The following is a 15,864-nucleotide window of genomic DNA, read 5'->3' as shown; positions in this document are numbered from 1 at the left end:
GGCCAAGTCCCCGCTGGCTATGGGACCTGTGGTGAGAGCAGGACTGTGGTTTCATTCCTCGAGATGCTCATCCAAATTGTTGCAGTAAACTGTGTGGGTTTGGTGGTGTGAGCCTCTCTTTCCATAGTGGTTTAGTGGATGCAGAGCTGTGGGAGGTAATTTGCAGTTTTATTCATAGTATCCTTCAGGTGCACCAGCTCTCTCCTCAAGGGCCATTTTCTTCTTAGCTCACTGTTTATGGCTTATATGTCTTCTGAACTGAAATCTGAGTTAGTAATCGTTGGCTCATGGATTTTAATCTTTTACCTCTGAAGGAAGGTATATTCTAGAAAAGTATAATATTGATGTACTTTCTGTTATGAATTTGAAAACAGGTTAACTTTACTTCCTAAAACACTTCCCTTTTTTGTTGGCGAGTATGTTGCCTCCATGCTCCCTCTTAGTATTGATCTGTGTGGTTTTTTTTTTTTTACTTCTTTTTTCTAATCTTTTAGTATTGATCTGGGCAGCTCTTAATAGCTCTATTTCTGGTGATAATACAGTATGAGTAAGTAAATAAATTCAGGGGGGATTTATGAAGACAGATTCCTTGACAGCCACTACTGGGCCTAAAAAGGAAACACAGACGCGTGTGGCATGGGCCCTGTCTTCAGAGCACTGTCTGATGGTATTCACACTATATTGATAATAATTTTTTTTAACTTTGTATTTTGAAATATTTTTAGACTTCCAGAATGGTTACAAAAATAATATAAACCATACCTGCATTCAACAGTTTTAACGTTTTGCCCTATTTTCCATATCATTCTTGCTCCACATCTGTTTATCCATCAGTCCATTTCTGAACACTTGAGTCTAGGTCATATACAACATGCTCCCTGAACACTTAATAATATACTGCCATGTACATTTCCCAAGAACAACCTTTAAGTGCAGTTATCAAGTTCAAGCAATTTAACATTGATATGCAGCATGCAATCTATATTCCAATTTTTTCACATTCCAATTATATCCTTTGAGTCTTCTACCTTGTTAGAGTCCATCTATACTCCTACATATTTGCGGCGGGGGGGGGGCGTGCCTGGGGATTGAACCCAGGACCTCATATGTGGGAAGCTGGCACTCAGCCACTGAGCTACATCTGCTCCCTAGAGTCATATATTGCCTTTAATTGGCATTGTCTCCTTAGTTCTTTTTTTTTTTTTTTAATTGTAGGAACATAAAAACAGCATCAACCTTCCCATTCCAACCCCTCCCAAGCATGCCATTCATTGGGATTAATCACATTAACTATGTTGCAGTACCCTCACCACCTTCCATGACTAAAAGCTGACCATCTCCCCAAACAAACCCTACACTCATCATGCATTAATGCCTTGTTCCCCTGTCCTCCACTCCCGGCAACCTGTACTCTAATTTCTGACCTTATGATCCATATAGAAAGTGCGTATTCTCCCGTATTTTCTTTGTAGTTACCATAGGGCTTAAATTTAACATCCTAAATCTATAACAGTCTCTTTTGCTTTGATACCAACTTAGCTTCAATAGTATACACGAACTATATTCCTGTATTCCTCCTTTTCCCTACCAGTATGTAGTTCTTGTCACAAAGTCCATTTTTATACATTGAGTCCAAAACTACTGATTTCTCACCACATTTTTTGCATTTGCCTTTTAGATACTGTAAGAAATAAAAAGTGGACTTAGCAAACCAGAAATACTACTGGCATTTATATTCACCCATTCATTGCCCTCACAGGAGGTCTTCTTTGTGTGGCTTCCATCTCGTGTTGTCCTTTCTTTCAGCCTGCAGAACTCTCATCAGCATCTCTTGTAGGGCCAGTCTAGAGGTGAGGAACTCCCTCAACTTCTGTTTATCTGGAAATGCCTTAATCTCTCCCTCATTTTTCAAAGACAGTTTTGCCAGATAAAGAATTCTTGGTTGGCAATTTTTTTGTTTTCAGCACTTTAAATAGGTCATTCCCCTGCCTTCTTGCTTCCATGGTATATGATGAGCAAATCAGCGTTACTCTTAAATGAGGTTCCCTTATGTGTGACGCGTTGCATCTCTTTTGCAGCTTTCAGAATTCTCTCATTATTTTTGGCACTCAACAATTAAAATATGCCGTGGAGCGGATCTGTTTAGGTGTATCATGTTTGGAATGTATTTTTTCATTTTGGATGTGTATATTCATGTCTTTTGTTAAATCTGGGAAGTGTTCAGTCATCATTTCTTGGATTCTCCCTTGCCCCTTTCTTCCTTTTTTCTCCTTTTGGGAATCCCACAGTGCATATATTGGTATGCTTGACAGTATCCCTCAGGGACCTCAGGCTCTGTTCACTTTTCTTGCTTCTTCTGCCAGCTCCACTCTACTGTTGAGCCCCTTTAGGGAATTTTAATTTCTGTGACTAAAGCCTTTAGCTCCGTTTGTTTCCTTTTCATAATTCCTGTCTCTCTCTTGATATTCTCTGTGTTCATCTGTCGTTTTCCTGATTTCCTTTAGTTCTTTGTCCATGTTTTCCTTTAGCTCTTTGAACACATTTAGGACCATTTTTTTAAGTCTTTGCCTGGAATATCCCAGGTTTGGTTCTCCTCATTAATGGATCTTCTCCTTTGCCTGGACCATTACTTCATGTTTCTTTGCATGTTTTCTCACCTTTTGTTGAAATGTGGACATTTTGATAATTTAATGTCTTATCGCTGGAATTTAGACTCTGAGGTTGTATCTATTTGTGTTACCTTTCACAGTCTTTACAGCTTGACCTGTACAAGTGTTCTTCATCAGGGCTTCTCGTCCATACTCCGAGTTTAGAGAACAGCCCCAGGCCAAAAGCCTCCCTGGTCCTTTCTGTGCATGGGTCTTTCCTTGGGCATGTGTGTGTGGCCCTGGGAACTTCTCTGTTCACATGGATACAGATGTCCCTTCTTCCCTAGAAAAGTTTCCTCCTGGTCCCTGGGCACTGCACTGCGTGCCCTGCAGCCTGCAGTCCCTGGCCCTAGGCACCACGACTAGACTGCTCTCCCGCAGCGTTCTGTTGGAGAGCTTGGTGAGCTGCCTTCTACACACAGGGTGTCCCTCAGGCCACCGCCAGATATACCTGCTCCCAGGCTGTGCATGGGGTTACCTCCTCCCTCCGCAGCCAGCACCAGGGACCTGCAGCATTCTGCACTAGGAATGTGGGCTGGCTCTGGGTCCATCCAGGGTGCCGCAAGATCCTACCACTTTTAAGTAGCTTTTCCTTCTTTTGGCACTCATCCTGTTGCTATAGTCCCTTAACAATTTCTGAAGCTTTGAAAAAGATGTTGAAGCTAGTTCTTGCTGGTTATTCAAAGCTTCTGTGTGGGGACAGAGCCCTGAATCATCTCACTCTGCCATCCTGATTGGGTCCTCTGTGATTTTTTTTTTTTGAGGTACCGAGGCTGGGGGTTGAACCCGGGACCTCGTATGTGGGAAGCCCGCACTCAGCCACTGAGCCACATCAAATCCCCTGAGTTGGTCTTGTCATTTGTTTGCATGTTGTTTGTTTTCTTGTTTTTAGGAGGCACCGGGAACCAAACCCGGGACCTCCCTTGTCAGAAGCAGGCACTCAACCACTTGAACCACATCTCCTCCCCAATAATAATTTTTTATAAGGTACCATTGCTCTATTAATATCCAAACAACCCTTTCACCTAGTATTCCCACCTCTGAAAATTGAGCCCCCTGAAATAATCCAAAATGTGGGGGAATAAACCTATGGGTCTTCCTTCAGAGTATCTTCCTACCGTTACTCTTTTTTTTTTTTTTTCCAATACCAGGACCAGTGATTGAACCTGGGACCTTGTATGCCAGAGCCTGGCACTCAGCTCAACCACTGAGCCACACTGGCTCCCCTGAGTTGGTTTCCCTGAGTTGGCTCCCTCGTTTGCTCATTGTTCTGCTCACTGATTTTGCTTGTTGATTGTTGTTTTTCCTTTAGGAGGCACCAGGAACCAAACCTGGAGAGGCAGGGGCTCAGCTGCTTGAGCCACATCTGTTCCCCCTTCCATTACTCTTAGTAGTGAGAAACTAGGTCTTGAATGTGCAACTCAAATGATAAAATGAGTTAAGGTACATTCATCTGATGGAATGTATACAGCTATTAAGCACCATAATTGTGAAAGCTATATGCTACTGCGGGAAAGTACATATGATAGTGTTAGGTAATGAAAAAAAGCAGGATATTGAGTTATATGTACACTAATTATAGAGCTTACATTAATATAGGAATTAAAAAATAAAGTTTTTTTATCATAGCATTATTTACAATAACTAAAATTGCAGACTATTATGTCCAATAATAGAGAATAGTTAAATGAACAACAATACATCCATGCTAGATTACTAGATATTATGATGTAATACAGCCATTAAATGTCATATTTGATATAACATAGAAGAATGCTTCAGAAATGGTTTGAAGTAAAAAGAAGCAACAGTAATTATAGTAATAATAGAAAGCAGACTCTTAGAGTACACACTATATGCCTAGTGCTGTTTCAGGTACTTTATGTATATAAACTCAGTCTTCACAATAAGCTTGTGAGAGAGGTGCTATTTATGATATCTGTTTTATAGATGAAGAAAGTAGGCACAGAGAGATTCCATAACTTGCTCACAGCTGTGCAGCTTCTAAGAGCAAGTGGGGACAGTGGGGGAAGCTCAGTGATTGAGCACCTGCTTCCTGTCTGCAAGGTCCTGGGTTCAATCTCTGGTACCTCCTTAAAAAACAAAACAAGTGGATGTGATTGGAGCCCAGCAGGTGAGCCTCAGAGTCCATGTTCCTAACCATAATACTCTCCCAGAGCTTCTCTGGAGTCAGAACACCATAAAATATGATCTCAATTCTAGTTTTCAGATAAAATTTTCTTTTTCAAATACACATGGAAGAAAAAGGAAATGCTCTTAGGGTATTTAGAGTGGTTGTTTCTGATTTATGATTATGGGTAATTACTGTCTTTATATTTCCCTGTTTTCCCAACTTGCAGCAACTATCTTTTATTACTTTTAAAAGAGAAAAAAATAATAAAGGAAGTTTGAAATATACAATTGGGAAAGAAGAAAGTAGACTGAAAAATTAACAGCAATTGTGTTGAAATGATTTTTCCTCTTTTTCATATTTTATATTTTCTATTATGTGGATTTATTACTCTTATAAAAACATTTTAAGTAAATAACTGATAAGCAGCTAGGCATGCCAGTAATCCTAGAACCATGATGGGCTTACATCGATTTTTGCAGGATATGGGAATGCTGGCGGGGCTTTGGCTCCTTATGTGCCAGCAAAGGCCAGGAACACAGAGGAAACTACTAGCCTGCTGGCCATGGTTCTTTCTGGAGGGCAGGTTTTAACACGATCACTGTTAACTCTTCAGGTTTCAGATTTCTCACTTACTGCCTACATTAAGTATTTGGATAATATTTGAAGTATATAAAGTGTGTTTGTATTACTTTTGTATGAAAAGAAAATAAATATATTTTTTAATGTTGAGAGAAACATTGCTTTCATGTTTTCTGCATTTTCTCAAAAGTTATAGGATCAGAGATCTTCTCGTTGCATTCTCTTGTACTAAATTCTTCTTCTCTCTGCCTCCACAGGAAGGAAGAGGGAATGGTTTAAAATAGAAGATGCCATAAAAGTGCTGCAATATCACAAACCTGTGCAGGCGTCGTATTTTGAAACGTTGAGGCAAGGCTACTCGGCCAACAACGGCACCCCAGTCGTGGCCACCACATACTCTGCTCAGAGCTCCATGTCAGACATCAGATGACTGAAGACCTCCTGTAAGAGAAATGGAAATTGGAAACTAGACTGAAGTGCAGATCTTCCCTCTCACCCTTGCTCCTTTCACCTTCCTCACAGGCCTCCTCTTTCAAACGTGGCATGGTGGGCACAGAGAAGGGTTTATTGATAATGTTGCTGTTGGGTGTTAAGTGGTGGGGCTTTTTCTTCTCTTTTTCTTGGGGGTGGGGGTTGGGTATGTAATTTGTAAAGTACTTTTGTGCATGATCTGTCCCTCCTTTTCCACACTCCTACAATTCTTTGAAGACAGACAGACAGCCTTCCCTCTGCCTTGGATTCTGAAGTGTTCCCATTTGTCTCTTCCCAAGCCCTGGCCAGACATTTTTCTTTTATTTTTTAATTTTTTTTTTTTTTTTATTAAAACATACCAATGTGAGATGAAACTTTAAGAACTTGTTCTATAATGTGCTGTTCAGTACAATAGGTTGGTCACTTTCACTGCAGGGTACATTTATCTACACATTATATACTGGACATATAATATGTAAATAAATGCCTTTTAGAAAGAGGAATTATACTGTTTTAATTTTTTTCAGAGTTTTTTTTTAATTCAGGGCATTTCTGAAATGGAAAGCCTCACAATTAATTTACTTTTTTATTTTTTAGCATTATAGGACAATGTTAGTAGCTAGGCAAGATTCCTGTCTTCTCTCTCTTCCCCAGTCATTGAATATAGTGATGTAGAGTAAAGGAAGCTACCTTCTCAGCCCTCCCAGGACTCAGCCTTCTCTTCACCAAGCTGTGTTTCCACGCCAAGAAGGAAACAGGAAGAAACCTATTTTCTTTTTTATTACCAAGCCAGGAGCAAATGGCCTCAACCCAGATCCGGAGAAACAATGATAGAAATTGAATTCTGCCCTAAATGTTGACAATAGAGATTGAGCTGGATTCTTGGGATTACTGTCTAAAGAACTGGAGCATCGAGCACCATTTCTGTCCTGCTGGTTTGGAATTTTTTCCATAATGCTACTTGTTGCCGACAGTGGTCTCTCTCCTTGTCCATGTATGCCTTACCCCGTGGTGAACTGCACTGTCCTGTGTTCTGAAGGATCTGATTGTGCTTTGCAAGTGCAGCTGTGCCATCCTGTCCCTGCAGTGGGTAACCATGTTAAGTTCCCCAAAAGTGCACAGGGGGAAATCAGGTGTTTGCTTGTCTTTATAATGTTGCAGCACTTGAAGTTGCACCATGGAGCATGCTCAGAAATATAAAACTTTGTCTCCCACTGGGATTTGAAAGGTTCATCTTCTGCTGAGAAATGCTATGGGAAGACAGGTAATAATTTCCTTAGAACAGCTACATAATGCATTGGCCCCCTACAGACTCCCTTGTTGGTTTTCGATACAAGTTTCTCGCTGGCTTCATTCACCATTTGTGTTGTTTGGTTGGGAAGTAAACAGAAAAAGGTCGTGAGATGGTGGGGTGGGGTGGCGGGGGTGTTAGGGGGAGGCAGTGTTTGATCCCTGGCTTGAGACAGGAGTTTACTATATCCTTAGTGGCATCTCCTTTGTCAAAACATAGCCAAGATGTGAAATTAAAATCGTAGGTCTCCTTATTTAAAAATTCTAATAAATACTCCGATTTTTAAAAGCTTTTGCTCTTCCCTCCCACTAAAAGAAATGTATATATTAGGTAGACCAGTCACTTAGCATTCAGGGTTCAGGGGGACATGAATTGGTGAACTTGAAATTTTCCTATTCACTCTCAGTTTACATTCTTTCTCCCAGTCTTGAAACACAGCCAAAAAGCAGTGCTGGCAGTCTCCTTAGGATACCATCATCCCTCTAGGAAAGGAATTATATCCCATATCGTTAAGGGTGCCAGTGGATAGAAGCAGTACCATGGGATTTGTGTCCAAATGCCAACTTGTTGTTCACATGTCCTTAAAAATGAACACATTACTTCTTTTTGCCTGACTTAGAGCAACATAAGGTCTGTCCAAATAAGTAAAGAGGAAAATAAAATTAGTTCTACTAAGCACTACATGGAATCTGAAAAACACATTTTAAGTCAATTCTTCCTTTATGGTATGGATTGGAAGTGCTTTGCAGGAGGAGAAGCAGTAATTCCTGAAAACGGAACTGTAGTGTTAATAGTAATTTGTGCATTTTTTAATGATCTGAGGTTGTTTTCACTGGGTTGGTGTAACAATATACTACCCCAAAAGTCCAGTTTTGATTGCCGATGGCGTCGTTTGGGTCAGAAAAGTAAGCCTCTGCCAAGAAAGTATTTTCAGTGACATAAATGGATCCTATTAATGCAGTTACCTGCAGAGACTGTGCTGATGCCTTCCTCACTGACGAAAGGCGGCTTTGTCCAATACCAGAGCTGTTGAAACTGGCGCTGTTCTGTGTTGCGCTGGGCTTGTGGTGGGCAGGGATTGGCGTTTTGCCCTCCCTGGCACCTCAGCTCCATGTTTGTCTTTGTGATGTGTAGTCACAGTCTTTTTGTGATGGATTTCTTAGATGTGTGGTTGCAATAACCTTTATCTACCCAGAGAAAGTGAGGAGAAACAAAAGAAGACACAGACCTACCTACTTACAGATTATTTCATTGACATGGATTTGCCATTAATTCTGCCAGTACTTACCTCATTCAGGCTTGAGGGAAACAGGTTCCTATATTTAGGGCAAGTACATCATCTCTCGTGTACAGTGAATTTGGAGGTCTTAGGTTCTGATTATTCCTGGAATATCCATCAGAGCCCACTATACTTGGGAGACAGAAAGATAGAAATGGATTTTTAAAATTAAATCTTGTTTTTAGTTTATAAGTTGCAGCCATTGGGGAAACACCAATGAGGTTATGCGATCTTTTCTGGAGCAAGACTTGTTATTGTGTGTGTGTGTGTGTGTGTGTGTGAGAGAGAGAGAGAGAGAGAGAGAGAGAGAGAGAGAGAGAGAGGAAGAGAGAAAGAGAGAAAGGGGTTCAGGAGTCAGCTGTGTGAGATTCTCTGCAGCCTTCAGCACGTTGCAGCCCACGAAACAGGAGTCTTAACTTTTCTCAAAGCAAACATAGCAAGACAGAACCACTGAAACAGTGTTTTGTTTTGTTTTGACAAGTGTCTGCTGCCCCATCTGCCCTGCACACGGAGGGCTGACTCACTGCTGAGTCGGAGCTGGGGCCGTCTGGGGGCATCCAAGGGGTGGCGTCGCGCCCCCTCAGGCGGTAGGGGCTGAGCGCGGTGTCCCGCAGGACTTCCGCCCCTGGGTGGCACGGCAGTCCCCTGGACAGTGAAGCCCTTGAGGCCTTGCCTGCCTGGCCCCTGGGGAGCAGGGGCAGTCAAAGCCCCCGGAAGTGTTCTGCAGTCGTTTTGTAAATGTGTTGCTACATAGTCAAGTTCCTTTGTGGCAATGGAATAATTTTTGTTTTGCTGTTAGGAGTCAGCTTGTATAAAGTCTCTTAGACTTGCTTAGAAGAAAAAAAGTCACCCCTTGTGGTTTATAAAAGAAGAAAAAAAGTTCTACAGGGAACTTCCTCCTTCCCTCTCCCTTTTCTCTTCTCCACACACAGTGGTAATTAGAGGCTCCTTCTCCACCACCTTAACCAGAGGCAGGACTGGCCCCCTGTTAGACTCAGATCTAGGTCTATGTTCGCTCTCTATTCTGTGTAATTGTCATTTCCATCCAGTGCTTTGTTAATGCTTTTATGGATCTCCTCACGTAATCTTTTCTTTTTAATAGCTTATCCTGAGCAACATTCACACTTTTACAAAAAGAGTTTAATAACCACAGTGCAATTTTTGCCACAACTGTGTGATTTTAATATTTCTGAAGTATTCTTTAAACCTGTCCTAGCTGCAAGTCAGCTTAAAGTTGGAGGAAATACCTGGAGAACTCTCCACAGGAGGATGAATTTTTACTTCTAAGAGAAATGAGAATTGGCTATAATTGATAACATGGCCTCATCCTGGTCTCAGCTGCATTTCCGAAAATAGGACACATGCTAGACACTTAAATTAAGCAGCCATGGGGAGGGGGAGGTGGTTTAATGGTGATCAGATAATGCAAGTGGCTCTTCTTCTAGTTCTTCTTTTTAAAGCCTCTAGAAGAGGTGGAATCCGAGGCTCTGCAGGTCACACTGCCCAGCAGAGGTGGTTCATTCCTCCTGAACACTCCTGGCAGGGAACCTGCTTCCCCAGGGCTGGACAGTGGTCTCTGTTAATGGTCTCAGCCTTGCCTCCATCGGGGCACCCACCTTGCTTTGAGTGGGCAGGAAAGCACCCCAGAGTCAGCCTCTGCACTCTGGCGTGAGCCTTGCTGAGGGAAGCCTCATTCTGAGCTGCTGTGTTAGTGCCTCTGAGTGTGTGTTTTCCACATCACTTTAGATGTCACCCAAAGCAGTGAGATATTTGGGGTTTTAAGGTGAAACATCATAAGTTGGGGAACATTGACTGTAATCCATAAAAAATACTGTTGTCTAAGCATCAGATTTACTTGAGGTCATCACAGGTCCTGGGCACCCAGAGGTTTTAAGCAGACTTGCTTTTGAAGGCCAGCAGCCTTCCACCCTGCCTTTAAAACAACAGCTTTACATTTTGACCCGGTTTTTGCATTATCCCCAGAAGCTCTTTGTTGTCTTTAATTAGGAAACCTTTCAGGGAAGTGAGAAGCCTAGTCAGGTCATCTGAGAAAATGATACCTCCCCCCCTTTAGATTAATCCAAGAATTTGTCTTCCTGGAACCCTTAAAAATTAATAAAAAGAAAGACCCCCATTTGGTGTGGATTCAGGCACACTCCCTGAGCTGAGGCTAGCAGTCACCTGACTGGCGCTTTCTGCGATGCGAAGCTTTCTAAGTAAAGGAGGCATAGCTCTCCCCTGAAGCTTCATTTTCTTCCTTGAAACTTGATTTACAGTGATGATTTGGTGATCTTGAGCCTGTCTTAGAAAATGAGACAGTCCACCAAGGGAGAGGAGCTCAAAGGGAAGCTGAATTAGGGACTCTGCTGAATAAGAAAGTTAACTCTGAAGTAGGAACTCTGCTGAATAAGAAAGTGCTTTGGGCTGAAAAAAAGTTCAGTTAGTAACTAGGTGGTGGAGTCAGTGCTTTTGTACCTCCAGCAATCAGTTGTTTGATTACCCTAGATTTCCTTTTGTTTATATTCCCAGTTCTTAACCCTGAAAATCATTTGACTTCTCAGCGAGGGCCATTAGAACACCAGAAAAGGCATTTAAAGCCCTAGGCACACAGCCTTTAAAGCATACAGAAAAATCAGTGTCGTATGTCATTTTACTGGGCTCGTCAGTCACTATTTTGATGTGCCGCCCATACTCCCACACCCACGCAGGCCATTGAGTTGGGAACGTAAATTCTGGTTCTGGAATAATCATCTACAAAATTACTTACATTATCTGTGGGGTGTACCTTTCAGAGAACGTTTTAACAGTACAGTGATTTAGGTCTTCTGGGCTTACGGTCCCAGCCAGGCGATTTGGATCTTTTAGAACTCCCTAAGTAAAAAATTAAGGTGCCTCAATCCAAATGCTGAGCCTTGAGATGATACTCCCCTCTCTCTAGTGTGGGGTGAAGTGGCTCACCTTTCAGAAGTCATTTTTCCAGTAAGATTGCCTATCAATTCCTATGGCAAGTTTTCCTGAGACGAGGCTATCTTCCTGAGCAGTGTTTGATCTAAAGCATCAACAGATGAATGTAACCTTTTTCACTTCTTTATTGTCCCACCGAAGGGAAACTTTTCAGAGTTAAAGCTTGGTCTTTTATTCACTGTGGGGAGGTGTGTCACTAAAAATGACGTAAAGAAGACATCTGGTTTGGGTTATTTGATTCCAGCAGCATCAGTTATGGCTTATGCCAGGGAAAGTGGAGGCTGATTGGAGCCTGGGGAGCATCAGTGGACAGAGCCTCCACCAGGAGCAGATCTGCAGTTAGGTCCTGGAGCTTCCAGAGCGCTCAGCGTGCAAGAAGAGGCTGTGTTCCTTCGAGGAACGGGAAGGGGCTCGAGGGGGCGTCAAAGCATCCGGGCTGCCGTCACAGGCCTGCCCTTGTACCTCTTCCCACATGACTGAGCGTTTATGCGCAGACTTGCCCAAGGGGACGCCCTCTTCCAAAATCTAATTTGCTTCAGATATTTAGTTTAGCCTCTGAGAAGCCTCACCCGTTCATTTCCACCCATAGATGGACATGGGTGTGCTGCTTAGAGCGCTGAGTGTGGCCATCCCTGGGAGGACAAAGGCGGCGAGGGCCTCGCAGCCCAGCAGCATAGTGCTGCGGCAGTAGTTAGGAGAGTGACCGGTCCACTCTGTTGTGAAGACGTTTCGTAAATGTGCAGTGTGTTGTTTCATGATCTGAAAATTCTCAAACTGTCTTACAATCAAAGGGTTGGTGGTGAGAATAAGAAAAAGTTAGTGCATCTATATTAAGAAAGATAGCAGTAATGTTGCCATGTGCTTGAGGAAGTGGAGCATTTGAGGATGTTGGGCACTGTTGTGAAATGAAAGCCAAGTACATGTGCAGCAAGCGCCTCTCACTTACTCAAGCGTGTCAGAGAGGAAGTGGCAGCTCACTCATAGTATCTTCCTACCAGCCCAGCCTTTTATTTCAAGCCTTTCCAGTGATCTTGGTAGGTAGGGATGGGCTCCAACAAGGAAGCGAGGCCCTGCTTTGGTATGCTCAGCTATAGGGTATGGACTCTCCAAAGAGCATAAGGGTTTTTTTGAAGAAGTTTCCTCACCACAATCACCTCTACTCCATTCCATCTCCATCAGCATCAGAAAGGTTGACATCCGTGGGACCAGCCCAGTTGTAAAAGAGATGAACTAGAAGTGCAGATGCTCCACCCAGATATGCAGTCCCCTCTTGGCCAAGTTCATCGGCTGTTTCCAAGGAAACTAGTGCATTGAGGTAAAATAGCCAAGAAGTATTGAGCTCGTTTTAACTTTCTGGACAATAGACTTTGTCCTTCCGCCCTAGTGCTCTTAGGTTTTAGTGGAGGCTGAAGTCTGCAAAGTCTCCAGAACTGAGATAACCAGAGGCCCACGCACCCACAGACCAGTCCCCCAAGAGTCACACAGCAGCTTAAACTAGACTGTTCAGACCCCAGCAGATGCCTGCTGTCCCTTTCCATCAGGCTCGTGCAGAAAAGCAGACATCTTGTCCTTCTGTTGTTGGGTCACCTTGTCCCTTGGGCTGCAGAGCAGGAGCTCAGCCAGGACCTTTCATATTTGTGGAGAGGGTAGCAAATGTAACAGACAGTAGGCGAAGTCATCCTTGTAATGGCGGGTGGCAGGAATAACCAGCAGTGGACAATAAAGCAGGAATCCAGGGAACGGCCTTTTAGAGAAGGGGGTTGGTTGTGTTCCTACCTCTTGGGCCCTGTGCTGGGGGCTGTCAAAGGGCAGCTTTGGAGTCATAGCGCTCCACCCGCCATCTGGAGGTACTCCAGCATTCAGTACCTTGGTCTTGTTTTCTGTTGTTGTTTTTTTCTTTGTTTGCAAAACAATCTTGCTTCCCACTGCATGGAAAATAGAGCTTTCCTTCCTGCCCTCTCTCCTGCCCAGCCCAGCCTCTTCAGTGTCTTCACAGTGCTCATCAGGAGCTGAGGGGAGTGGAATTGGGTCCAGAGAAGGTGGAAGGAAACAGACTCTTCCTGTTTCCTTTTACCCAGGGGTATTCTTAGGCTTCCTTCACACCTCTCTTTTCCATGGTAGCAGGCTTATTTTTACTGGCAGCTGCGAGTCCTGGCAGGTTGTGGGGGAGGGCCAAAAAGAAAGGGGAACCGGGCCAGCCCCGGGTTTGATTTGAGTCTGAGATGTGCACAGCAGGTGCAAGTGCTGCTTTTCCCCTTGGTGGCGGGTTGGTCACGTGTAACCGTTCCCCTTCTTCACTGAAGCGCCCCTTCTGTGGTGCCAGCAGCAATCAGAGAAGAGACAGCCCTCCCCTGTGGTCTAGATACAGCCTTGGTACTAGCCCTCGAATTCCACCACCCCCACATCCCACCCCTTTTTATAAAAACAAATGCTTCAGCCCGTGAGTATGCAGTTCCTTTCTATGTGCTAATCTGTTTCCTTCCATTCGAGCTGTGTGGGAGGGAAAGGCATTGGAATTGTAGGTTGTAATCTTGTGCCAACCAATAAAAACCAGTATTTCACACACATCCCTGCTTAGTGTCTGGTCTCTTCTTTCCAGAGTTTTCCTCAAGTCCTTCGCATCAATCCTCCTTTGCTTTCGCTGCACTCCCGTGTTGCCCCAGGGGTCAAGGGTGGCCCCTTAGAAGATCCTTTGTTTAGGGAATTCAAGTAAGGATGGGGTGGAGAATGCCAGGGCTCGGTGCTGAGGAGAGGGCCTGCTCCCGCAGCCAGAGAAGCTATGCTGGGGCTTGCTGTCCCCACCCCACCCCACCCACTTTAAAGGAGCCAGGCGGGGGGCAGAAGTGAGCCAGCAAAGACAAGGACGCACAGCAAGAGGCTCCTTTCCTGAGTGGGAGCAAGGGTCCAGAGGGGCTGGAGCTGGTTTTCTTGATGTAAGGTAGGACTTAAGGGTTAGGAAAGTGGAGAACAAGCAAGCAGCAGTGGGAGGGCAACATTAAAAATGAACTGCATGTGACTTAGTGTTCCCCTTCTGGCCTGAAAACAGCTATAGTGAAAACAAAATAAGGGAGGCCAAATCACGGAAGACCACAAGAGCCAGGTAGGGTCGTTGGGCTTCGTGCACGTAGAGCGCTCTTGTAGGGCCGTCGTGTGTGGTCGCCATGTCTAAGGAGGAGTCAGCAGGAGAGGCTGGAGAGGAGCTGTCCTGTACTGTGAGTGAGGCAGCGTGGAGTCGGGAGGGGGCCTGGGCGGGCAGTGGGGTGTGGAGGCAAGAGTACACAATGTACCACAGTCAGATAAATGTGTCTCCTCACTGAGGCAGGTTGGCCTGTCTGCGATGTGACTCTGGTAGCATCATCCCTGGGCATATGAGCTTAGAAACCTGATGTGGTTGGTGTGCCCAGAGGATCACTTCTAGGACAAGGCTCTAACCTAACTCACAGGACGTGTGTATGCCTGGATGGTAATTTGCTCAGTTATATGATGGTGAATGTCAGACCATATTACCTGATTAGTGTGCCATCTGTCCATGTGGGTAGCCAAAGATAGGAAGTTGATCACTGAGCAGTAATAGCCTGATGATTTCATTCCCCCACTGGGCAGAGTCCCTACCACCTGGTCAGGGCAGCCTGTCCCCGTGAAATCCTGATGCTGAAGGCTTCCTGTAGCCCACGTCGACCACCGTCCTCTTATCAGAATATTCATTCTGCCGGATGCAGTGTACGCGATGAGGCTGTGAGTCCATAAATGTTCATGCAAGTGACATGCCCAGGAAGCCACCCACTAGCCCCCTCGAGTTGGGATTTGGGTGTTGCAGAAACAGCTCCTCACCCGACCACATCAGATCATGGGGGCCCTTCTACCAGTGAGCTGTCACGTTTACTACATGTCGATTGCTGATTTCATTCTCTAGAGGGCCAGTGCTATAGCTCGGAGGTCTCCAAGCAGCCTTCAGGGTCTGTGGATAGAGAGGGAGGAGAAAAAAATGTAAAGAGGCCCCCAAGGCTTTGCTGTTGTGGACGCTGGTGTGCCATGCTGCAGGTTTCTTTGCCGTTCTCTTCCCTTTGTTGACATGCGCGGTGTCAGCCCTGGCCATCCGAGCCAGATTGAGTTGGCAGGACTCCTGTTCATCCCCCAGTCAGGCTGACACCTATCCTCTAGGGACCTGATAATCGTGCCCAAGAAAGCCTGGCGTTACAAACTGTGGCCTTGTTTGCTTTCGGGATTTCAGACAATCGAGGTGTGAAGGGTTTATTTTCACTCCTTGGTCTTGTGACACCCAGCAAGGGCTCCATGTTCTGTGTCCTGAATACCAGAAATGTGCTAAACCCAGGACATGCAGTCCTCACGGAGACACCTACTTGGGTGACAGATGGAGTGACAGCCTGGGAAGGGTAAGCTGCAGGGGTTGGTGATGTCAGGGAGCGCCCTGGCAGGAGGACCACGGGAGGGTGGGGTGGAGGTAAGAGAGTCAGGAAAGGGAGGAAGGATGGGCATT

At 44.6% G+C, this 15,864-nt stretch overlaps 1 protein-coding gene across 1 annotated transcript in view; it reads left to right on the top strand.

Moving 5' to 3' along the window:
• Positions 1–13,933, top strand: part of NUDT3 (nudix hydrolase 3) — a 179,640-nt gene extending 165,707 nt beyond the window's left edge. The window contains exon 5 of the mRNA XM_004484011.3: positions 5,619–13,933. Coding sequence (XP_004484068.1) covers positions 5,619–5,791 — 173 coding nt within the window. The 3' untranslated portion in view covers positions 5,792–13,933. The remainder of the gene's footprint in view (positions 1–5,618) is intronic.
• The last annotated feature ends 1,931 nt before the right edge of the window (positions 13,934–15,864 follow it).

Source organism: Dasypus novemcinctus, chromosome 11 (assembly GCF_030445035.2).
Source record: "Dasypus novemcinctus isolate mDasNov1 chromosome 11, mDasNov1.1.hap2, whole genome shotgun sequence".
Taxonomy (NCBI): Eukaryota; Metazoa; Chordata; class Mammalia; order Cingulata; family Dasypodidae; genus Dasypus; species Dasypus novemcinctus.
This window is presented reverse-complemented; position numbering and strand designations above follow the sequence as displayed.